At 37.2% G+C, this 25951-nt stretch overlaps 1 protein-coding gene across 2 annotated transcripts; it reads right to left on the bottom strand.

Annotated features, from left to right (window-relative positions):
* Nucleotides 1-1041: 1041 nt before the first annotated feature.
* On the bottom strand, nucleotides 1042-25668 carry LOC103718768 (dual specificity protein kinase YAK1 homolog). 2 transcript variants are annotated; one of them, XM_039123896.1, is made up of 18 exons: nucleotides 25032-25664; nucleotides 19406-19605; nucleotides 16845-16998; nucleotides 16644-16753; nucleotides 16457-16526; nucleotides 16283-16365; nucleotides 16107-16185; nucleotides 15935-15975; nucleotides 15473-15595; nucleotides 11866-12016; nucleotides 11660-11774; nucleotides 11464-11546; nucleotides 11283-11357; nucleotides 10938-11012; nucleotides 9919-10745; nucleotides 9003-9149; nucleotides 4331-4602; nucleotides 1042-1340 (listed from the first exon to the last, which is right to left on the bottom strand). In XM_039123896.1, the coding sequence occupies exons 1-18, from the start codon at nucleotides 25227-25229 to the stop codon at nucleotides 1264-1266; spliced, it is 2880 nt and encodes a 959-aa protein (XP_038979824.1). In that variant the 5' UTR covers nucleotides 25230-25664; the 3' UTR covers nucleotides 1042-1263. The 2 variants fall into 2 exon arrangements, with proteins under 2 accessions (XP_038979824.1, XP_026664945.1); XM_026809144.2 differs by lacking the exons at nucleotides 1042-1340; nucleotides 4331-4602; nucleotides 9003-9149 and having other exon boundaries at nucleotides 10208-10614; nucleotides 10695-10745; nucleotides 25032-25668.
* Between the last annotated feature and the right edge of the window lie 283 nt (nucleotides 25669-25951).

The raw sequence follows: 25951 nt of genomic DNA, 5'->3' as shown, positions 1-25951 counted from the left end.
TTGTCGCCCGATCTTCGTGAGTATAATGAACAAAATGCCGGCAGAATTTCCAGCATAAAAAAAATATTTTCCAGATTACCCTCCACATTATCCTTTGTACTAAAGAAAGACTGTCATACAAACTAGAAAAAAAGTTAAATTCTACATGGAGCTCCAAATCTAACTACTCAAGCATTTTGAACAATTATCTAGCCAAAGAGAATTACATTTTTTTTTCCAATTTTCATTTTGGCAGGAACTAGATGTTCATAAGGACGAGTATGAAAAAGTTATAAACGATCAAAATATACACTGTGGTCGGAAGGAATGCCAATTCCAACTGTTTAGAGTAGGCACACAAAGAACAAGTGAGCAGACTTGTTGCATTGTAGGTAACAAAGAATCTAGTAAGATGGTCTGTAATACCGACAACATTGGTAACCATGGAAATAGGCACATGAGGTAACAGGCAAATAGGTGAAAATTTGGAATATGGAACAAATACATTCACTTATATGGAAGATAAGTGTCCACACACAGTTTTGCTAGCTTAACCGAAAAAGAGTCATACACACCAAGAAAACTTTCAAAGCAGCCAGTAAACCTCGGATGTTCAAATTATCCAGTTCTAATAAAATGGAATATGCACTCATTTGTTTCCTCAAATGCCCCTGACAGATCATCAAGACCATGATTGTGGCCAAACAAGGGAAAGGGGACCATCAGATATCATAGCTGCAAAAGTAAGCCCTGTCACAGTCTGAAAATGTCATCGGAATTCCTATGTCTATAACATTTTTGAAACTGTTGAGTGAAGCTTAAAAATCATTCAGAACCGCATGGTTGCTAAATCCATCCAAGTTTTCTTTAATCATCTGTCAGTATGCTATAAGAATAAAAGGGTGGTCATTACCTTTTAAATAATTCCAGCAGATTGTGGTCGATGCCAAAACCACCTTTCCCTACTTTTCTTTTCCAGCTGCGGGTAGATCTCAGAAAGAATGTTAGAAACATCCATAGAAATATCTAGCTATATATTTGCTATCCGTATTGTCAAAAACGAGAGAGAAAAGCCCATATGGGGCTTGGGAGTTGGAAGATCAAAGATCACATGGAACAAAGAATGCGAAATTGCCATAGCTATAGCATTATATCTTTGGAGCACAATGTTTTATCAAGACCCAAATGAGGACTGTCAGAAACAGCACAAGGCAACTGAATTTTCAAGCACAAATTTCAGTGCCTGCAATAAATATGACATCCCTATCGGTCAGCCTTTCCAGATCATGAGATCCTTCCATAGTCCTTTCTTGCATGGGACGATGGTACAGTCGTTCCAATGTAATGCCCAGCCCTTCGTCCTACAACAAAATTCAGCCTGTCACAATGCTGAGGAGATAATATCTTGCGACCATAGAGACAAAATAATTTCTACAACCTAGTGTGACATTTAAATGAAGACACCAGACTGTGAATTGACCATAAGAGCAATACATGAAATGCAAGGCAAGGAGATTAGCTGTGATAATGCAAGTAATCTAGGAAACAGGAAGACTTGCAAAACACAAGGGATGTACTTGACCATAGGGATACTTATGTTTCTTCCAGATAACCCCATTTCGCACGTGTTTTTCCTAACATTTCCCATGTCTAGTGAAACAGGATCAAAAGGATCAAATTCATCCCATCAACAGATGTCCAAGGGGATGCTCAGCAACATGGCGGTATGTTCTCTGGTAATCTAGCATCTAGTCATCAAGCAGTTGCCACTTGCCATGTCATATGGGCATGGTGAAATACCCTTGGCAAATAAGGATACTACGCCACTTGTAATCACACACACAAAAAAAAAAAAGCAAAACTTGCATTATTTGAAACAGGAAAAAAAAGCACCTTCAAGGAGATACATCATATAATTGCATCAGGAAATAAAAAATTGCCTAGATCCAAAAAGTGAAATCCCATGCATGACTACTTTCTTGACAAATTCAACCAAGATACAACATCATTTAGCATACTTATGTATCTTAGCAAAATTTGCTACTTGAGATGCTAAACAATGAAGCATGCTCAATACACATACGTAGATTATGCATGCAGTTCAACTAGGCCTTAGACAATTTGGCTTCAAAATATTCCTTAATTTTAACAGTAACACACATGTATTGTTGCGATTTAAATTTACATGCTGAAGAATTCTGTTGAGCATTGGAAGTGTTGCAGCTGCAAAACTTTGCTGTCCCACTTTCTGGCCTAATCCACTATCTTAGAAAAATAAATAGGCAGTTGTCCTCATGGAACATAATTGTATAAAAATTAATCAAAATATACAAGAATTCAGTTCATTTTCTTATTAATCCTGGAAAGGAGGCGCATCTCCATATTGTCCAAGGAACCAAAATTGAAACTGTATAAGAAGCCAAATCCGTCAAGATTTGTACATACCAAAACAATAGATTACATACTGCATCTCGATAAAATATTGGCATATTTGACCATGATAGTTTATGTATATAAATATATAGCCAGACTGGCTACATTCAAGCGGATCTCCACTTAGATTTGGTTAGGTCCAAAATGAATGATGGGGGTCTCATATCGATGATCCGAGCCATTAGATGAAATCTACCACCTCTAAATTGCTTACATACCAAAAACAATGTAATTTGGAGGCTCCAAGCCTATACATCAAGTAGTTAAAAAATAAGGCAATCTAAATAACATTAAGTTATATATGATTTTTTTGATCACTTAATACATAGGCTAGGAGTCTCTAAATCACATGACTTTTGGTATGTAAGGAGATTAGAGATGGTAAATCACATCCAACGGTTCAGATCATCGATGAGGGACCCTAATTATCCAACGTAGACCTAACCAGATCTGAGTGAAGATCTACTCAAGAGTAGCAAAGCCCATATATATATATATACAGAGAGAGAGAGAGAGAGAGCATATATTAATGCATATGCATAATATATGTGCTCATATTTAGGCAATATCCATGAACGGTGAGTTGATAAGAGGTCAATCCATTTTATATCTCTGCTTCATGATAAGTACATATTAGTATTATGTGTTGTCACATGCTTCCCAACTCGTGGAGGAAAAAAAATGAAGTCTAAACACAACACTTACATTTATTTACCTCAATTTTCATTTGCTTTTACCTTATTTCATAGAACATTTGATTACACAATCAAAGTCAATGAGTTTGCACCTACACCTTGCCTAAGAGTCTGATTGCCTTACCTTATATCTCGGCTATTCTAGAACATGAATCAATATTTCGAAGGAGTACTTGAGCAAGACTTCTAGATAATGTGACATAGTAGTCATGTGGCTTTACTCTAGAAACTTGGTCTATCCCGGCTCCATCATTCCCAAATGATAAAGTATGGCAGAATTCTTTTGCCTAATTGAGTAACAAATATCACAATGCAAGCTAGGTTTGGAATAAGCAAAGGTTTAATAAAGTCGATTCTTACCTAAACTTTACATGGATCAGGCTTGGATAAAAGCTTTGACTTACTATGGGTCTCAAATTTGGGTTTATTTAAATGCACTAACATTTTTTGCCATATGAGAGGTGCCCTGTGGTGTAAAGATAAGATGGAGGAAATCGATGCTATGATTACAAGCACTAGGCACAGTTCAGCTCCAATTATGCAATTTATGGGAGAATTTCCAAATAAGATGGATAGAAGCCAGTATGCCCTTTGCCTCTTACAGTCACAAAAGAAATGGTCAAAAAAAATGGATTAAATTGGCCTCCCTTTCTCCACCTCAAAGTTGTATGGAGATGGTTGGAAGCCAGGTCTTATCTATATATTTTACATCTAGAATTTTTTTTGGTTTATAATTGTCAAAGGGCTAAATTAGAAGGAATCAAGGTCATATAACTCTGACTTCAGTCAAGTTGAATCAGATCACAAGGGCTGACCAATTGGCAGCTGCATGTTTAGCAAATCTTTCCTATCACCTATGGTACCCACACTTAGACATGTGTATGACTCCATAAAACGATATTCTTAAAGACTAAAAGGCTTTGACACTTGGGCACATAGATCAGACACTACCCAAGTCCATATGGGATAGCTCTGCACAAAGTCTGGGTCTGGTTCAGGTCTAGTATATGTTCATATGCAAGGTATGCTAACCTCATCTACATACACTTATGACCAGGTCAAACACAACAGTACTTCTAAATCAAAAACACTAAATTTCAAGTCATTGCACCAGAATAAAAACTAAAAACAATATTGCATAAAAGAACTAATACAATAATAAGTAATTTCATTTAAAAGTGTGTGTCAAGAATTAAACAAAATGACTTGGCTATGTAAATTACCCCAGGGCATGCCATTGCTGAGCATAGCATTGGTAGAAGAATGAGAATCTGCCATACTGTAGTTTGAATGAGTTGGCTGACTATTTTGATGATTTCTTTCACCATGCATAAAAGTTGAGTTCATATGACTGTACCGATGAACTGATTGCTGTCCAAAGCGGCTAGGAAAGTTTTGTGAAAAATGGGGCAAATGGCCATAGCCAGCATGCATATCATGCATAGAAGTGTGGCTACTCTCACCAAGTGAATATGCCTGAAACACTCCATCTGTTCTGTAATCAAACAAGCGAAATGGGAAAAAGAAAAAGAATTAGATTTTCTTGAGAGACAAAAGATAATAGAATGGAGCACACAGCATCAAAGCTAGGAAACCCAGTTTAACTTTACAAGAATTCAAAAACGACAATTCAATTACCATAACTTCAGCACAGATAGTGAATTATTCGTGACCTCAACCATGAGTATAAGCAATTAGTGTAGACTTTGATCACATCGTCGTGGATTAATGATGCATATATATATAACAAATTATACAGGTATATGCTAGTGTGAAAAGATGAACATTTCACAGTCCTCCATATGTCAGCACAGTAAATAACAAGGTTTTTGTGGTCAAATATATTAAGGTCATCTTGGTCTGAGGGTGACGTCCAGAAAGAGACATTCTTGCATCAGATGAAGATCAAGTCCATATCATTGAATTTCACTATTTAGGTCAAACATTTATTCTCTACTATGGTTGTCAGCAGATTCTGTAGCAAGGATTCATCATCAAATGCATAAAGGTCGTCCTGGTGTGTGTGTGCACGCGCGTGAGAGAGAGAGAGAGAGATCTAAAGATATAAGGTCCATATAGCATCTCTGAAAAACGTTTTAAGCACATCCTCTTGAATTTCACTCTTCCTGGCTTCGACAATATTAGTTCATCTATCTGACCCACCCGTCTACTGACATATGAGGACTCTTGTTCGCCATACAAGTGTCTCTCCCTTTCTCTTTATCATAAGAACATTCTCTCTATATACCACCCCCAATATCTCTTTTACCTCTACAATCCATCCATTTCCTCGTGCATGAATGAAGACTCTTAACTTGACGCCACACGTGCGTCCTCTTACTCTCTAATTGTGTCTAGGTTCTCTCCATTTCCTTGCAGCCATCCAACCCCCATTATAAATGACCATTTCACTGCGTATGAGGAAATAGGATTGATAACTGCAAAAGGGCCACTTGATGCTCTCTCAATCCTATGCAGTATCTCTCTCTGGCCTTGTAGCCATCTGATCCCTGACAGAAAAGATCATTTTTCAATGGATGAGGAGCTAGAACACTTCTTATCCAACACCAAAAATGGTTCATTCTCTAGAACCCATCCCTTACGAATGACACGAGCTCAGCCCAAGCAACACTTTCCCTCTCTTAAAAACTCTATTTTCACTCTTGTGAGCAAAAAACAGCATTCCAACATCTCAACCCTTCTCTTCATCCCCTCTCTCCACATTGAGGGCATTAAAACTCATTGCATGTCAAGCCTTTCTCCTCCTTCAGTAACTTTCTTACACATCGCCACCAAGAAACACAACACCTATCTTCATTCTTCACTGTCCACAAGCCTAATATAGTTCTTTTATCCTCTAGTAAGGTTTCTTTCTTTCTTTATCATTTTGTCTTTTTTATCCATCTACTTGAGGTCATTTCGATTATAGTCTCACTCTTATTTATCTCAATGTAAAAGTAGTTGTCACAAGTTTCTCTTCTCTTCTGTGGTAAGTTGGCATCTTTCTTTTTCCCCTTAAACATTTCTTTATGATTTCCCACAATCTCTTTCCAGGGCAATACCTTCCCAAACCTTTCATCTCTTATATCCACCCACTTGAAACTGATTGGAATTCACACTAGGAATTAGGAAACACAATATAAGCATTTAACAAGAACCAAACTATAATGTCTTTGAGATCATTAATGAAAGGAAGAGAAGCTCAAGGCACAAAGAAAGTAGAGTACTAAATCAAGGTATGTACATTATATTTATGCATATTCTATTCCACTTTATACTTCAGAATACTTTGAATTTGCAAGGGGAATTATTTTCTTTCTCTAAGAATAATGAAAGAGGAAATGGAATTCAATCTTACACTTGATTTTTCCAAAATAATTTATGTTAACTATTGCATTATGGTAGTGGGAGTAGGAAACTATGGAAAGATGGATGATGCTAATTTGAGGACAAGGTAGCCTTTGATGTCATAAGCTTTTGGAAGTGGGTCTAAGGTAGTTCATATCTTGGATTGCTTCAGATGGGGGAACTCATGATTGAGATGTTGCATCTGAGAGGTCAGGCACTTGTTATCTTGCCATATATCTGTAGCTTTAGGCTCAGCAGGTTGGCATGCCCTCCAGATGGGACTGATCTTAGCTTTGGGGACATGTGGTGGCATTCCCACCGAGTTTCTCAAAAATTATGTGTAACTTTTAAGTGATGTCCTTATCTTTCTTGTGCCTTCAATCAGCATACAATAATATTTATTTACAGAAAATGAATTGGCTTGAGTTGATAAGCATTTATTCTTTACTTCTTGCTTAAATCACTACATCAGATGCAAACAACTATTTTCTAAAAATCTAATACAAAAGAACCACATAATGGGCCGAACTAGTGAACCACTAAACATCCTCTTTGTAACTATTATTTTCTCATGTCTTTTGTTGACAATACAAAAGCCTTTTCATTTCGACTTACCATAGATTTGGTATTATTCTAACTTCTAAGTGGAAGTTGTGTTTTGGTTTTAATATGTCAAGTTCTAAATTTATATGAGATTTTGAATTGTTATTTTCGAATGTCACATGAGTTATAGAGCGAAACTTTAGCCTGTTTTTGAACCCCAACATTGATTTGTAACCATAAGAACATCTAAGTGTTATGAAATGCATTTATAATGATAAATTAGAAATATAACAAAAGTGAAAGACTTAGTCAGCCCCTAGCCAGGTGGTATATCGGGCTCATTCAAATAACTAATCAGGATTTTTTTCGGACCTTTAGCTAGGTGGCATATGTGGCCTTATTCAAAATATCTATGCAGATTTATATGGACCCTTGGCCAAGTAGTCCATGCAGACCTTGAGGATTTTATTTGGCTTCATCTGCAATAACATGGAGGATTTATGGGGCCTCATCTGGTTTGCTGATTCACTTTTTGGTCAGGATTTATAAAGCCTCACCAGTTAATGATGAGTATTTTATGCGGCCTCGAGGAATAAGTGGAACTTTGTAAGAAATATGAAACTATATGACTTATGAAATATAAGAGCCTTCGAAATATAAATTGTGTTTTGGCCATTTGAGTTTTGAACAAGTATTTGACTTGTGATTTCATATAAATTATTTGGGCTCTTTTCTAAACTTGAGATTGAACCTTTAGTGACATCATATTTTGCATTAACCTTTGGTTTTGGAATTTCATAGCAAAATGATTTCAGTGAATTTCCAGTCAAGCTTTATATTGATAATATGATCATGTGTTCATTTTGAAGTCATGTGCTTTCCCTTGGACCCTAAATTTCTTTGATCATGGTAGAAGTTTACTTTTCATTTATTACACAATTTTCCAAAGTGATTGGTGAGAGATCTGGTTGACTTATTAAAAAATTGCCTTTTTGGAATTAGTGATTATGAATGTGGCATCGACAATGTCTGGGTTTGTGTTTAATTGCTTGTATTTTTGGAGGTATATTATTGGGCATGATACCCTATGTTTATGTTTGTAACTGGATTTTTATTTTAAAAAATTGGATAATAATACAGTTACAGAATTGCTATATTTAATCTTATGGTTTCTTTCAAGGATGTTAGATATTGGTGATATTTTGATTGGCTATGATGATTACATCTTGAGATTCAAAAACTTCAGATATTGGGGTATGACAAAACAACACATTTTTCAGAGGATTTGATATCATGTACTAGATTAGCATTGAATAATATAAAGATAGATTTATGAATACAAGTTCATGGTCAAATTAATCGAACATGTGATTAGAGTTAAAATTTCAGCTATTGATTTCATTTAGTTCCCATTTATTCTTTCGATATCATTAAACTTTTGTTATTGCATACCTCTTGCATCAAACTGGTTATTAGATAGTTGTCTTTTTTATTTTCTGCATGTGGTCAAGCCCTAGAACAACATCTTCTAACTCATGTCCTCTACACCTACCCACATCCACATGCACAGAGAAAATAGGTTCACAATGTCAACGATTATCTAAAACAACATATAAACTAGTTCATTCTAATAGATTCTTAAGTGATATACCAGCAAGAATTGGTCTTATGACAAATAAAAAAAATGGGCCAAAAAAATAGTTTGCACTACTTTATTAGGATGTATTGCTGGTTGATATCAAATGATCTGATGCAGAATATATCCATCCAGTTCCAGCATTAAGTAAATCTAACTTTCAGCATGCTGTGGCAGAAAATATGTACAGAAAAGATGCACAAAAGCATTTGAATCTTCCAATGTGAATTGGAAAAAAATGATGGACAAGCATCAGCCAACCAGGAATTTTCTTTACCAGCTACAGAGATGTTAGCAATTAAGGTATCCTATAAATTGAAAACCAAGTCTTACTCAATGCTGGTCCTTTTGAAAATGATGCTGCATACCTATGATTTGTTGATATAAAATTCTTTTGAGCCTGATTATGGCCGTGACTAAATCTGCTCATGGCATCCATTGTATTACCAACGCGGATACCATTAAATTCAAAGGCTAGGGTGTCTGCATTATCCTCTTGCAAAAGAGATTCATCACTGAAAAAAAAATTGATCAATGATAAAAACATCAAAATTAATATATTACTCCCAACTGAATTGTAAAAAAGCAGGTAAAATATAGATGGGCATCTCAACAAGAAAACAATCTGTTAATCAGCATCATATTTTAGAAAGATACAATATTTTAAAAAAAAGCTTCCAATTTTTCTAGAGTACTATCAGGAATGCCCCATTTGAAGGGAATTAGAAATGATTAGGCAAGAAGATATCTACATTTATCAAAATTGCTACTAAAATTGTAACACCTTAAGGCATATGATAACTGGCAAGTTCATTCAAAACTTTGAAGAACTCTGCTATTTACAGTTTTGGTCATAAGAATTCAGCATGTCAATAAAACTACCTTCATAAGTAATTTCTCGGAAAAAATAATTGACAAAATTCGTAGACATTTAACCTTATCGAGACACAGTGACCAGTATTCTAGAACCACAAATGTGATTGTTCTGTAATGATAAAGACAATGAAATTTCCATGCAAGATGAGCAACAATGAACTATTCACCATGCAAGACACAGATGCATCAACATTTCAAGGTCAAATGAAAAAAAAATAAATGATGGGCACTGCACAATAATATTTTCTAAATGATAGAATACAATCTGAAATTTCTCTAAATGATAAAAGAGCAGAAATTTTTGGTTTCTGATTCATGAGGTTTAGCGCAAAAAACCAGAATATGGTAGAGTTGCAAGCTGCAGTATAAGTTGCCAGAATCAGAGAGATTAAGGGGCTTCCATTTCACCTATAATTTGGGTCCCAATCTGCGGGATCTGGTACTGATGAACTGGATTCAGGCTTATCAAGCGAAACCTCCAAGGAATGTAAGGAGACTGTGTTGGAATTATGTGCATGGGATGCCGCACAAGACTGGTGATTGGTTGAAGAGGGGCTTGAAGACAAGCCAGTCCCAACACCCGTCTGTTGCTTCCAACTAGAATGATTGGAAGTTGAAAGTGTACTGCAAGGAGAACCACCATGTCCTCGCGAGTAGGCATCAGGGTGACTACAACTGATGCCATCACCATGGTGTCCTAGTCCATGCTGAGATGCACATTCATATGGTTGCATACACATAGTTGGATATCCCCAATTTCTTCTTCTGTTGTAATGGCCAACAGCAGCTGCTTTGCCCAAAGAGGGAACATGTACTCCACTTCTCACAGGAGAAGTAGGACCATACTTTCCAGAAGAAGCAGTTGAAATCTGCATTTGGGAGCTTGGAGGAGTATATTGTGACGGACTGGCTCCCAAAGACATTGGTCCCAAACTTCCAGGACTTATACTGAATCCATTTCCATAAGACAGTTGATGCCTACGCCTAACATCTGGACTAGCTCCAAGAAATGATCCCCCAACTTGTGCATGTACGTTGACACTGCATGGACCGATTTGTGAATAATATGTGTGCACATTATTCACATCACCGTAGCTTCCATAGCTGCTTCCAAGACCAACATTATCATTATAGCTACCATGGCTTCCCAAGCTACCATAACTACTGCTGTAAGAGAAAGGCACCTTCTGAAAATGAGCACCATGCTGCGGAAGACATCTGCTTGAATTCGAAACCTATAAAGGCCAGATAATTTTAAATCTCATAAAAAAATATTCAGCTAAAGAAAGATTTTTTTTTCAAAAAAAAAAAACAGATAGATTAAAAAGACATGCCTGTATTACGATCATGAACTCTAGAAGAAAGATATTTTAAAGGATATTGTGCTCCATAAAACCTGACAAATCATAGAGAGATTGCAGACCAACCTGAGGAGAGAGACCAGCAGCTAGCCAATGACCCCCTCCTGGATTGTGATCCACTGTAACAGTATGAATAACAGGCTGAAATACAATAAAGTTAGTCATGATATCCAATTTGTCTAATGCAGTATTCAAGAGATAAATACAAGCCAGCAGATGCTCGTCTTTTAATTGTAAAGCATCCCTTTACAGAATCAAGTGGGCTAAATATAGCCTTTTTCAGCAATCAGGATAGTAGATCATAATTAGAACAATCTCAAGTAAATATTTTGAATTTACAAATTGCTGATCTGTCTAATATGGATAAAAGGGAAGACAATGAAACCAACAATATTGTTATGGTGCACTTACAATTCGTGGGGTCTCCAGCAGAGGCTTATATGGGCATGTAAAGGGCTCACCAGTGACAAATGGATGGTGTGAAGCCTGAGAAACAGTGTTTCAAACTAACATAATGCTCGATAAATTAGAGTAGACAAGTATATCTATCTCTTTACACTACTGAAAATAATAAATAGTTATTTGTTGCAACCTGTAATGGTGACCACCGTTTCCCTGGATCAAACTCAACGAGGCCTCTCAAGAAATCAACCAATGCTAAGCGGGTCAAATTTTCTGCAACAAGATCACGATGTTGAGTAAGCATAGCAAATACCGATCAACATTTAGAAAATATCTTATGTCGTGATATGCTTATTTTTAGAATCAACCAAAAGTACCAGACTAACCTTTACTGATTTCTTCTTCAGGTAAGTTCTTTCTGTAAGGATAATTTGCAATAATGTCTTCAAGCTTCACAAAATTAAAATAGCGTTTCCCCATTTTTGGTCTTTTTGATTCCCTCTGAATAAAATTCAGCAACTGAAATGTTAACTTAGACAAACAAAAAGGATGCAGTGAAAAACATACTAATCAGAACAATCCCAAAACTCACTGCTTCATATTCCTCTTCAGTTAAGACACGGTAAGCACTAGTAACTCCATTGTGGGCCTCATCATCTTCCAACCTATAAATACTTCCAATATGCTTAAAGAACTTGCTTGTGTTTTTTGCATCCCTAAGCAGATCATCAGGGGGTTGTCCACTGTAGAGTTTTGATGGTATGAGAAACACTATCAACAAGCATCATAAGCATGACTGGAACAAAACTCAAGAAGATAATAAAGTAGTTTTGCATACAAGGATTACAACAAAAATTTGTGTGCGAGGGAGAGGGGGGGAAACAGGTGATGTGGGGGAAGACGGAGAGGGAGGGAGGATTCACAGGCTGCATGGTGAGCCTACCTATCAGCTGAATTTCATTGCTTAGGGATAGGCCCTAAATCATAAATGTGCCTTGCCTTCAGCCCATATCATAAAATGTCTTTTCAAATGATTGATGTCAATAGCATGCCAATAAGATAGTGATATGCATATATGTACGGTATATATGTGTGCCGGTTAGACTCCAGACTAAGGGCCTGTTTGGGAACATCTTGCTGGATCTGGTGGGATCCGGCAAGTCAGGCCAGACACAGGGAGGGAAGGAAGAGAGTGTGAGATGGGGAGGAAGAGCACGGGGGCGCAGGTCCCGATCCCAGTGGGAAGGGGGAAAAAAGACCTTGAGAACTCACAAAGTCTTTTTTTTCTTCCCACAGGGATTGGAGCCTGCAAACTCCCAGCATGCTCCATCTCCCTTCTTCTCGGCCGCTTCTCACCTTCCCCACCCACACTTTTCTCCCTGCATCTTGGCGGAACCACAGGATATTGCCAAACAGGCCTAAATGTGAAATCTTGATAAAAGATTTGATAGATATTCAAAATCAATTATGGACAGTCCAAAATGAAGATCTCCACGCCATTGTTTTTCATTTATACCTTGAAAAATGCATAAAACACAAAAATCATATGTTTCAAAGATCTCTAACCTAGAATCAAGTGGATATTTAAATGAACAATATCAATTGCAATAGGATGCTAAAATGTGATAGGGAGCATAAACTGAAAAACTACTTCATTGAACATGATCTACAAATCTTAAAACATGGTTAGAGTAAGTTCTGATAATTAGTTCATAGCAAAACATAGTATCATGTTTTTAAAACTGTTCATTTTTACAGCTAGTTGAAACCTAGGTTCAGCACCACCAAATACATGATTTTTGGTTTCCAAACATTTATTTGTTGAGTTTGAAACCAACAGTGTGAATCTTCAATTTGGGTGGTCCAACATTGGTTTTGAATTATTACATCATTCATACAAGATTTAATATTTCCAAAATCAATGATGAGCCATTTAATTTAAAACTGTAAGGGCTAAATGCCGTTGGGGTTGCTTGATTAGGCAAGAAAACCAAGATGGAGTTCGAGGCAGTTTGGAGTGGTTCAGGGCGATTCGGGGGGATTTCGAAATTTAGGGCTGAATCTACCCGGTTCCCCACTGGTTCAGTTCGGGACAGGGTGAGCCAGGCGGTTCGGCTCGGTTCGGCATACCTTGGTAGAAATTGACCATTAGAGATTTATATGAAGCTGCAAAATTGATATCTTGTTTTTTAATATAAATTTAGCAAGTAAAAGGAATTGAATATTATTGATGACCTGAGAAGCTTGATGACCACTAAGAAACTTGTCAAATTATAACTAATATGTCGTATAGTATGGGTTCAATATGATATGCCTTGGCTTTATCGAAATAACCATGCATGATGAAACTAGGAAGGTTTTGTTTCGAACAAGCAAATATGAGGTTGAAAGAAGTATTTAACCATGTTTAAGCTTGCTTTTGGAAAATAAATTCTCAAAATGTTTGACTTGAAATGTTTAGTTGGATCATATGAAGAATCATGTAGATAGATTTAAGATTAAAACGAAAAACAAGAAAGCCTTGCATATAAGGTTTATTCACATTCACTGCTGACAGAAACACTAGAAAAATGTTGCACATCTTATCCACCAAACCAAAGAAAGGAGATTGAGAATGGAATAAACTAACTGTGTGCGTATGTGGAGATTCCTACATGTTGAATGAACCACAGTATTCCCCCCTTAAATAATGGCCCTTACATGAATCAAATGTTTGCCCAACATTAAGAGGGGTTTGTTCATGAACTGCAGTACATGTAGGTGGGCTACATTTGTCTTGATAATATGGGGTATTATGCGATCAACCTACAAATTGATGTTCAGGTGTTATCTAAATCCTAGTTTTCTTATTTCCAATGAAATTTCCAAAACAGGGGTAAGAAGCAGAAGAAAAGGAAATATATAGAAAAAGAAACAAATTAGGAGGTTTTCAAAATCTCATATAATAAGCTTTCCACCAAAAAGAAGGGGAAAAAACATATACACTATACTTTAGAAATGCCTGAGGGAGAGAACAGTTGGAAATCTAGTTGGTTGAAAATTGGTGGAGAAAGAGAAGAATGAGAGCAACAATGGAAAAGTTGATTTTGCATAATCAAGCACATTCAGTTTTTTAGCCACCCTGAAATCAATTAAAAACAAGACTCCCAATCAAAATCAATATTTATCTTTCCTACTAAAACTATTTCTCAACCAAGAGTTAAATTTTTAATATTAAAGACATTTAAACCAAGATGTAGGCCCCAATAATAAAAAAAAAGGAAATGAAAAAAACCTAAAATGCCCCCATCTAACATTTAACTATATTGATTCATATTTTACCCACACATACACGAATATAGAAGAAAAAAAAACGAACAAGGCATCCTAAAATGTCCCCCTATGCCCTAACCGATCAAATATGATGGCGTGCATTCAACCTGTTGAACTCACATGCCAAATAACTGACTCTCTTAGCCTCTAGCTGGCCCACATAACCCACATGACTAAAATATCACTATTAGAGTCACAAATACGATTGTCGTTCTGACCAATTTTACTTAGGATTAAAGATGATGCAGAACTCCTAGAGTCCAATTCTTGAACTAACCAGAATATTTAGAAAAAAATAGCAGAATTTGGCGATAATGCAAATTTGTCCTCATGGCACAAATATTGTTTAGTTACAATCTTGGCAGAAATCCTTACAATGATCCATTAAGTTGTGCAGGTGTAACTGGTAGCCAGCCTGTTTAAGTCATGGGGATCATTAATGTTTTGTCCAAAACAAAATGCATTTTGAAGTACATGAGGTTCCCGCTACTACAGAGTCTGGGGAGGTTATATATGCACACAGCCTTACCCCCACGTGTACCCCCACATATAAAGAGATTATTTTTGTGTTTTGAACCCATGACATCCAAGTCACAATAGAGCAATCCTACCATTACGCCAAGGCTTGCCTTCAAGGTTTCGTCCAAACACAAGCCACAAACAAAACAACAACAACAAAAAAAATATGCCCATTTTAGTGAGTTGGCTCAAGAGTCCTTCATCATCACAATTCTATTCTTACTCTGTATGATAAAAAAAACAACACTTCTCAATACTATGTTCAACTTCATCACTGCTTTGTAATGAACTATGCATTTAACACTAGAAAAATGATACTGCTTTGCAGACATGGAAAATCAGGTTCGAGTGCAGAGAACAATACATACCCAAGTATCTCAATCATTCGTTTAAGAAGATCATATTCTGAGGCTCCAGGAAATAAAGGCAACCCCAAGAACAACTCAGCAACAATACACCCAAAAGACCACATATCAATAGCAGTGGTATATCTGATGGAAGGGTTAAGCATCAAAACAAAGATAATCATATGACTGTGAAAATTCCATGAATTATATAATATTCAATAATGAACAGAAGTTAAAACTGAAGAGATGTTTCTGAAATCAGCATAGGATTAGCCAGTGCATACTGCTCAAGCAAAAAACTAGGACCAAAAATTAATGTGGCAGGCAAGGTCAAGCCCCTGATCTGAGACAGCATGTAAACAAGCAAATGAAGTTAACATATTGCCATGAAGAATAAACACATAATGGAAGAAGTATGCCAGTTTTCTTCTCTACAAAATTTTGATTTGTGAGAAAAAATTCCTATGATGTCAAAAAGGATACGGATAGCCAAGAAGAACTTCTGGAGACCTGTAGTAACGGCTCTGCAATAGAAAGGGACCAGAATTTCATGATAAGAACCAAGTAATGTGAACTTACTGCATGCTTGAATAATTTGTATATAGTCATTAATCAAATGCAAGTCAAACATGGAGCTGAGAAAGGATATGAAGACCTGAATGTATGAGTAAATTGTCCGACCCTCCATACATGCTGATCCAAAATCAATAATTTTTATTTCTGGTGGTTTCACTCTGTGAAATTCAAAATGCCACAGTAAAGTTTAGTGAACAGGGAAACAAGAAAAGAATTCCAGATGAACAGTCAAGGTGCTAATAATGAGCATCTCACCTTGTAGATATCAGTATATTTTCTGGTTTCAAATCACAATGTATAATTCCAGCATCTTTCATGACAATCAATGCATGCAGGATCTCGGAACATGACAAAATATGTATTATCAGGTAAAAACAAGACAAATGGGCATACAGTAGAAAAGATCAGTGCACTATCCAGATATCTCACCTGTTTTGAGAACATTTGGACAATATTCAATGACAACCCTTTATAGTTGTTCATTTTAATTAGCTCATATCTACAAAGCAAGAGTTTTTAGACCAGCATAAAAATCAGATTTTATTTAATAAACTGAGTTCATTATTGAACGAAAAAGATTATTTAATACAAGCAAAACATTTGACAACTAGCTTACAGATTTGATCCAAGCATTTCAAATGCGATGCATAAATGGCGCTGATAGACAAAATAATCAAGGATGCGGACAATGTGATGTTTATCATCCGGGTCGAACTTCTGATTCAGCTGCAAAGTAATCAAAGCATAATCAGCACCATAAAACTAAATTTGCAGGCATATTTAGCCTGAGCATATCTGAGCACCAAACATCAATTACCATGTGCAACATAGAGACCTCAACCAATGCTTGCTGATAATAAGCAGGCTCGTTTTTGATAATTTTGACAGCAACATAACTATTGGTTTCAGAAACCCAGCACTTCGCCACTTGTCCAAAAGTCCCATGGCCAAGGATATCTTTGACAATATACCTAGAAATTAAAAAAATAATGATAAACAGATTCAATCATTGCTAAATCCTTAATCCTTTACAGTGAAATTGGTTACAAATGTACTAAAATTCTACTAAATGTACACTATAGAAACTATTATGGAAGCTTTAACATGCTTTACTGAGGCATGACCAGCCATTGGCATGGCAGTAATTTTTTACTAGGCTGCTCTTATTTTATAATTTTCAAAATCCACACTACTGAGAATTTAGCCAACAGAGTACAGGAGGTAAAATCAGCCCTCAGTTCTTAAACCTGATTTCTATAACAAAGAACCAAAGCACCTCTTACAACTGCATTGCAATCTGAAAGTGTAATAAGACATGCATGAATAAAACAATCAGATGCAATCAGATGCTTTCGAAATCAAGATCTCTCTTACCAGCATTGTGAAAAGCAGCAACCTAGGTGTCTGGGCAGCCGCTAGGTGCCTAATTTGGCCAGGCAGCCTAGGCCAAGCCAGCTTAAACCCTAGTGCTAAGGTTTTCGTTTTCCGTTTCCTTTCCCTATTTGAGTCCCATACGGGAAATGAAAGAGGGCAGTGAAGGCTCGCACCAGTCTTGTATCGACTAGTGGGCTGATCAATGACTTCCAATAGAACTGTTGGCATGATGACAATGGCCAGCACAAGTACGTAGTATATTTTTCCTTTCTTCTAACTTAGATCGATCTTCATTTTCTCCTCCTCGCTCTAATTTTTCTCTCTCTTTTTCTTCTACTACTACCCCTTCATCTGACCATTCTTTTCCTTTTCCCCCTAATTTCTCTTTTTTGTTCTACCTTTGCTCTACTTGCCTCCTCTTTAATGGTTGTTGGTTGTGGCCCCAGCAAGCTGCTGGCTACTGCTTCCTACGCTCCTCCGCTTGCTTCTTGTTGGCTGTTGGCGATATTCTACAGCATGTTGGCTGCCGTAATGGCAGCAATGTTGCTGCAACTCTCTTCTTGCAGACTTTGGCCTTTAAACTTTTATGTTGAAAAATATGTTTGATGATGCCAATATTGGTGAAGAAAGAGCATATATATGATATATGCACATGATTATTTATACATGAGCGACTAAGGTGGTTATGATAAAAGCTGGAAGGCTTTCATCACCAAGCGGTCGCCTAAGGGCCTAGGCATGCCCGCCTAGACCATAGAGGTTCCACCACTTAGCCTCGTCTAGACACTTTGACAACCTTTTACTCAACTTGATAGATTTCAATCTATCAATAATCTAAAAGATTGATATCTATTAAGTGGATTAGAGGAGGAATATATTAAAAAGTTATGTTTTATGCACCACAAAAAAATGGAGGAAAAAATAGATAACACCCAATAATAGGGCGTCCCATGTGTCGGTATGGTAATGAACCGGTATGGGTCCTGATACCGGTTCAGCCTACCTTGCTTTTATCTATTGCCTTTGACTTTGTTCTTGGTTTCCAAGAAATACAAGTAGAAGTAAAGTTGATACTTATTAAAACTAGGAGCAAAGTTGAAATTTCATCCAGATTACTAGAACATATATCAACAAATCCATGGCAATATGACAGATCCAAAATACTGAATTTGTAAGGAACATGTTAGCTATTTTGACAAAATAAGCATTTACACAGCTATCAAAGGACAGTACTAGCTGCAGTTTACCATGTTGGGTGCTTCATCTTGCTACCTCTAGCTGTTTTCCTCAGAAAACATGCATAATAATGTGATACCCTACATAAGCCTTAGACCATTCGGACAACGCAGTTCAAGCCAAACAACATTATAAGCAACTTCTGAAACTTATCATCAAGGCTTTAATTTGTCCATTACTTGGGTGATATGCAATAAAAAATCTTTTGCATTCGAATCTAACATCTTTTTTGTCGCTAGACAACCCCCAAATCCACATGAAACACAGTTCCCCAGGAATCAGGACAGACTTTCCTAAATAAGGCAAAGTCATGCTTCAACACAATTCTGACAGTATTCTCTTGGTTTCAATGACGGCATCTTTCCCAAAGATCCTCCAATCTCATCTTTAATACAAGTAACAGTACCCTTCATCATTCTCCCTAACTCTTAACATGTCTCCTAATCCCTCTTCCAAAGTCATTATGTATGGTACCTCAATGTTTGATTTTAACAGCTCGTTGCCTCCCTTTTTGTTGTTTTCAATTATTCAAATACTGGATTATTTTTCTTAGACCATTTAAAACACTAGACCTTTCTGTATCCACCTCAAAACTTGCACCCTACCATAATCTTGCCTATGGACATCATAAATGCATCCTCTAGTACATGTCTGGAAACAAATTTTGCAATTGAAAAAGAAAATGAAGAGAAGATGTAAGCACAAGCAGCAAGCACTCTACATGCGAACTTTGTTGTTAAGGAGGTTAATTCGGTTTTGGAACCAAACCTTTGTTTTGACTCCATATTGACCAACACAAAATTAACATGTAAGATAAGGTCTGAATTTGCATTATCATGGCCATCATTCAGCACACCAACCGATGGATTAGTAAGGAATCGCTTCGGGTTCAGTGCCTCTGAATACTTAAAATTTGGGTTACATATTTGGAAAGTTTCAAGTATGTCTTTGGTTACCCTTGCCACCAACTGCACAAGTAAAATTGTCAGTCAGTTCATAAAACCCATATACTAAAAATTTCATTCCAACAGAGTATGCTGTAGAAATGTAGAAAGGAAATAGCAATCAAAATGTTCTATGCCAATATGAAAAGCTAGATTATTTGAAACAAAATAACCTTGTTGAGCTCCATCAAATAACTGACGGCTATATTTCCAGTTTTACTTTATAAAATATGGATCTAACAACAAGAATTTATAAATTTAGGCAAAGCTACTTAGTGCACCATCACGAAAAAACCATATACTCAGATAAACAGCTTTTCTGAAACTTGACCTCACATGAGCATGCATTTATCACAGCTTACAATTTCAAGAACGTGAGGTCACTAAACACAACTTCTACAGGGCATGCCACATGTATCCTTAATTGAATTTAGAAAACAGATATCCACAATCTAAAATAAGTTGGTTGAGTAAATAAACTTTTCATATTCTGTAGAATATGATTCGGCAGCAGTTCCTGTCTTATGCTTAGTTTAATTATTTAATGTTTGTTAACTTCTGCTTTATTAATTTATACATCACCTCGAAGAACAATAAAAGGAGATGCAGATATCAACGGGATTCCAAAGCTATTTAGTGATTTTCCTAGATTATGAAAAAAGCAATAACCAAACAGAACAAGAAAGTGAAATGTTATGCCAACAGAAAGTAATGCTGAATCCCTACGGACAAGGGTAAAAATTCTATTAAGTAATAGAGATTTTCAACAAATTTTGTTGGCACAGGATGGAATGATCGTTAGGGTCACCTAAGAATACCTCTGAACAGCCTTAATAGCTGCTAAGGACAGAACATCTGGATGATGAATTCAAATATGACCATTCTTTAAGTATTTATTTTCAGAGGTACATGGACAACCAATTGTTATCAGATATTAACAGATGCAGGTACTTGCGGAAAAGCATTTAATCTTCTAAGATTGAAGAGAGATAACTTACTCACATATGCAGGGCTAATAATTATATAAATGGTCTACAGAATTATCTTGATCTCAAACAAAGAAAAGGGGTCTTACTGACTGGTCAATTGTTACAGCATTATATAATTAGATATCATTAAAAACTCCCTTTTGTATGTTTTCGCATCTTGATGACACAATTCGTTCCAATTATTGACACAATCTTCTAATAAAAGCTCGGTAGCCTTTTAGAACAATTCTACTTTGCTTAAATCAATTTAATTACCCTCTGGCACTACTTTAATAATAAAGCAACAGTTAGGTGACTGTCCATATTCTTTCATGCAAGTAAAGCAACCTGTTACATACAAATCATAAAATCCATATAATTGTTCCGGAGAAGTAATAAAACATGTTAATTACTGTAGCTATAATGAAATGGACTTAATCAAATTGTTTGATATTGAACCTTCCACAGATTTCTAGTTAAGTTATAGCATTAAGTGTTCTCTTTCTGTAACAATGACTTATGAATCACATATACAGGACTTTGTAGCAACAAGACCTAGAAATGGCTTGGATTCAGATCAAACAGAACTGATCCAAATCTGGACCATTAATTAAAAAATATGACCTGATCTAATCCCATAACACAAAGAATTGTTTAATAACAACACAATCCGAGTCTGTTAAAAATGTCTGGCGTGACAGATTGATCTGATATGATATGATCAAATGAGGAAGAAAAAGAAGAGGAAAAGGAGGTGGGAAAGGAAGCAAGAGGGAGAGGGGGTCTTGTCAATGGTGGGCCTGGATGCAGTGGCATTACTGGACAGGTGGGGGAGTGGAAGAGAGCAAAAGGAAGAGAGGAGGGAGGGTAGTTTTCTTACTGGGCAGTGGCCTGGGTGCAGGCTAGAAGAATAGAAAAGGGAGAGAATAGGAGTCTCCTCATCGGTGGGCAGCAGCCGGATAGCAACAGCAAGCTAATGGATGACAAACAATGAAATAGATGAATAGAAGGGGAAATGGCCTCAACACCATTAGGTGGCAGCACATTGGTGATGTCATAAGAACTAGATCTGTATTATGAATTATACAGTTCCTCGGATCATGGGATTCGAAACTTGATTCATGTTATTTACATCTTAAACCATCAAGAAGTTCATTTCCTATAATTTATTTGATCCTACGGCTTTTAAAATTGCCGATCACTAAAACGTCTCAAGCAGTAAAACTAACTAGCACTCCATTTGGAGCTCATGGAGATAAAATTTAAGAGGCAAATTGTCGCATTTTTACAGCCATATGTTAAAACTACATCCTTTTTTTTTTATTTTAAAACAATCTAGCAAAGAGATTAATTGAGTTAATAGGTACTGTATAAAAAATTCGAATAACTGGCTGTGGTGAACATGTTGTGTATGCGAGGGCGGAAACAAGTAAAGGCTTGGGGAGGCCATGACATCCCCCAAAGTTCAAATCTCCCTCTTAACCCTGATTCACTTAACCATCTTGGCACCACTATAATTCTTTTTCCTTTGGTACAGCTTCCCCACCCCCGTCACCTGCAGCCACCCCCCCACCCCCCAAAAAGTCCAAAATGCACAGTTCCACATCCAACTGTTCGCATCTGGGTCTCACCATGTAACCATCAAGAATAAGTGAGAGATTCCGCCTAGTATTGCTGTTCATGTATCAAAGATTTCAATGATTCAATTAGCGGTAGAAGAATGGGCTCCTAGCATTCTTCCTCTTTAACTCATCAAAATCAGTGCACATTCATCCTTTTTTCTCTTGACCTTATATGGTTAATTAATGTTTCTCCCTAACCCGTGGATGAACTAGTCTAGATGTGCCACAGCCATTCTCTATCATCAACCAGCCTTGTAACTTTCATAACTTTGTTTTCTTGTAATCTCTCTCCATTTTTGCTTTCACAATTCAAATGAGCTTTTCCCCTCTCTCTCAATAGATGTGTAGATCAATCCTCTCATGATTGACAACAAAAAATTCACTTTTGTATTCATATTAATGTCAATAAAGCTGAGACCTTGCTGCGGCCACGCCTTCTTAGTTGTATTGATGTCGAAGTCTCGCACTTGATGCATGTTCCCACTCATTTAAGCATGTCTTATTGCAACACTGCTCTTCTGTTTTGGTCTTTGAACCACTTCACAATTTACAACTCAACCCCTATCTCCACAGCAGCAGTGCCATCAGCTACAGGTCTCCTCACCCACATCATTTCCAATGGCTAATAGGGAAAGTATGCCCTTACCCCTCCCCATCTGCACCTCCCTTGTATTCAAAAGAGAGAGCATCCATCACTGGGTTAAACATAGTGATCTGTGCATACAATAATATATCATACATAATATTATAATGAATAATGTAAAAGTTCAAGACACTCAAACCAGCTTCTTGTTAACCATATTAAGATTCTTGCTTGTGCTCAACACCATAGTCGATATTGTCTACCAGCATTTGAAGAATATGCATGAGATGAAGGTGAGTTTCTGGGAGGAGAGTGCAGGGATTCATATTGTTCATAGAGAATAGTTTTGCTTCAATTTCCTTAATATAAGTTTTTTTTTTCAGATTTAAGGCACTTTAAGGTTAAAAATATAATCAAATTAGGCTCCCCTGATTGTGCAGGTTTCAGTCCTAATTCAATTTGCGTATATGGAGGATAATTACTAGGAATAAGGGTAGAAGATTCTATATATTTTGTTAGCTTATTCATTGATTTATTTTCTCCCTTTCTTTAGAACTTTACAAGCAGAAAAGGAAACTTTTAAACTATTCTAGAATATGCATTGGTTCACTTAGCAACATAAAAATGAGTGTAATGCGTATAAATATGTATGCATGTATGTACCATATGTACGTATGCATGTATTTATATATATATATATGTGCATTTAAGTATGTACTATCAAGTTCAACCCTCATATGAGTATATCAAGTAAGTTGCCTCGATGCTTCCCCAAAGTAATGAGGGAAATCACTATAGAGCAATGAAGAGCAATAAACACAATAGGTTGCTTAACATGCCTTAGGAGTGTTCTCTGAGCAAGAGGTTGATCAAGGAGACTTTAAACCAGATGACCACTCACTATATCAAGAGTACCCTCATCCAGTTAATGGATGTTTTTGTGCCTGTGGGTGATAAATATGATAAATGTATCGTGACAATTAGTTTTTGATATTTGCAAGTGTAACGGAAGGCCAAAAACCAAAATAGAGTATAATGTATGGATCGCTGATGGAAAATTGACTGGAACAGGGCACTAACCATAGTTGCTGGGCAACAAAATCTCGACATGCCGACTTTTAAGGCCTTCATATGAGTTAGTTCTATCAGGCAGAAGAATAAGGAAAAGATGAAGATTTCTCCAGGAGACGTTAGATGTAGTGGAAAGGTCCTGACAGGTTGTAGTGAAAAAAAGATATACGATAGTGACAGCCTAGTAATATAAGACAACAATCAAACTATCTGTATTAAACATTTTATATTGTTATGAAACAATTAAAATTCATATATAAAGGGGGAATGTGGTACTGATGTGATCATAGAGGCAGATTTGTGGTTGAAATAGGAAAAGTTAATAAAAAGGAATCAAGGGAACTTTTCAGAAGTTCCATTCTGTGCGGATTGCACTCGATTCAAAAAAGTTTGATAAAGGCCAACATAGATACAATAAAAGGTACAAATTGTTGCTTAACATCACTTAATTAGAGATGATAGAAAGAATATATAGAATTCTAGTTTTAATAGTAGACCTGCAGTTCCACAAAAATGAATGGAGAAGAATAATCCTACAGCCGACCAATTTATTGTGGCTTCTGAGTAACATGCTTACGGTGCATATTAGCAATCTACCATATGGAGAGGATTATATCTGAAGAAGTTCATCGGAAGGGGGGTTTTTGTGTGTGGGTGTGTGTGCGGGTGTGATTTATTGGCTTTCTTTAATATTCTAGAAGTAAAGATATCAGTCCCACAGCCTGAAGAACTTGTGATGTAATCAGAGCCGACATTTACACTAAACTAAGCTTTAAGCCTCGAGTATGTTGAATCCTCGAGACATACGAAACTTTATCATTGGAGTCTATTAGACCTTCAGGCCATCAAACAGAGCTTGACAAAATTCCAATGTTAACACCCAACTCCTTCACTTGATCCCACTCAACTGTTCATTCCAACACCTAACCACAGATAAAAAGACTTTCTTGCAGTCAATGCATGCATTAGCCTTTCCTTAGCTTCTCTTTTTACGCAATTCAAGACAATGAAAAACCTTTCACAGCCAACAATTCAATTTTCGATGCAAAATTCCTTCTGTAGTTGTCAGCACGAGAAGCACAACACCGAAAATCTAACACAAATGCATTACGAAATCACGAAGCAGGACCCTGAAAAGATTCCTTCTTTTTTTTTCCATAAATTTCAAAGCTGGGAAAGCAAAAGCTATCGGAGCGGAAAACGTACAGGTTTCCCCACGATGACTCGTAGCGTGCCGGGTTTTACCAACGTTGCCCAGGTAGACGACTGCGGTGGCGGCACATACGGACGGAAAGCCTTTGCACTCGGCTTCCACGATGACGAGCTGCCGGAATCAGCCGACGTGGCCCCATCCGACTCCCCGGCACGAGATCCATCCACCCTGCTACTCTCACCCTCCTCCATCGCCCTGCCGGCGCCCGATCAGCCACTCGCCACCATCCGATCGCCCCGCCACGAGTCCTATCAAACCAACCGGCCGCCGATCGCCGCCGCACCGACGCCCCCGGTCCGATCCAGGTGCCGAATCCCGCCGGTAGACTCGGGTCCCATGCCCGTTCTTCTCCTATCCGGCCATCGGATCAATCGGTGCTACGAATCTTGCGAACGCGAGTCCGGCGGCGATGAAGGAGATCCCGAGCTCGAAAGAGGGAGGATAAAGGTCCCCGAGGGTGACTAGGGCTAGGGTTTAAGGGCAAGGAGGGGAAGAAGACGGAGATGGGGAATCACCCTCTTTGCTCTTCTTGGCTGAGGGGATGAACGGGGACGGGAACCCGGCGTCGGGGAAGAGAATTGGGCTTCGTTTCCTTTCCTTCTCCAACTCCGCTTGCCCTCGTTTCTTTCTCGGCGTATTATTATATATTTCTTGGCTATTAATTATGGTTAAGCAGCGGGCTTTTGCTCCGTCCACCGCGAAAGAGACCCGGATTTGAGACCCGCATCGCCGGCTTTTTTTTTATTTTATATATATTTACTAAAGCGAAAGTATCAAACATACACACATCCGATGACATAAAAAATAATAAATTTTACAGTGTAGCCTGGATGTTTCTAAGCAATGAACGGTATACATTCATATTACATACTTTGCTGAATTCAATCAATATTTGTAGGACTGTAGCTAATCA

This window comes from Phoenix dactylifera, chromosome 2 (genome assembly GCF_009389715.1).
Source record: "Phoenix dactylifera cultivar Barhee BC4 chromosome 2, palm_55x_up_171113_PBpolish2nd_filt_p, whole genome shotgun sequence".
NCBI lineage: Eukaryota > Viridiplantae > Streptophyta > Magnoliopsida > Arecales > Arecaceae > Phoenix > Phoenix dactylifera.
The sequence above is the reverse complement of the archived record's forward strand: the minus strand, read 5'-3'. Positions and strand labels throughout refer to the sequence as shown.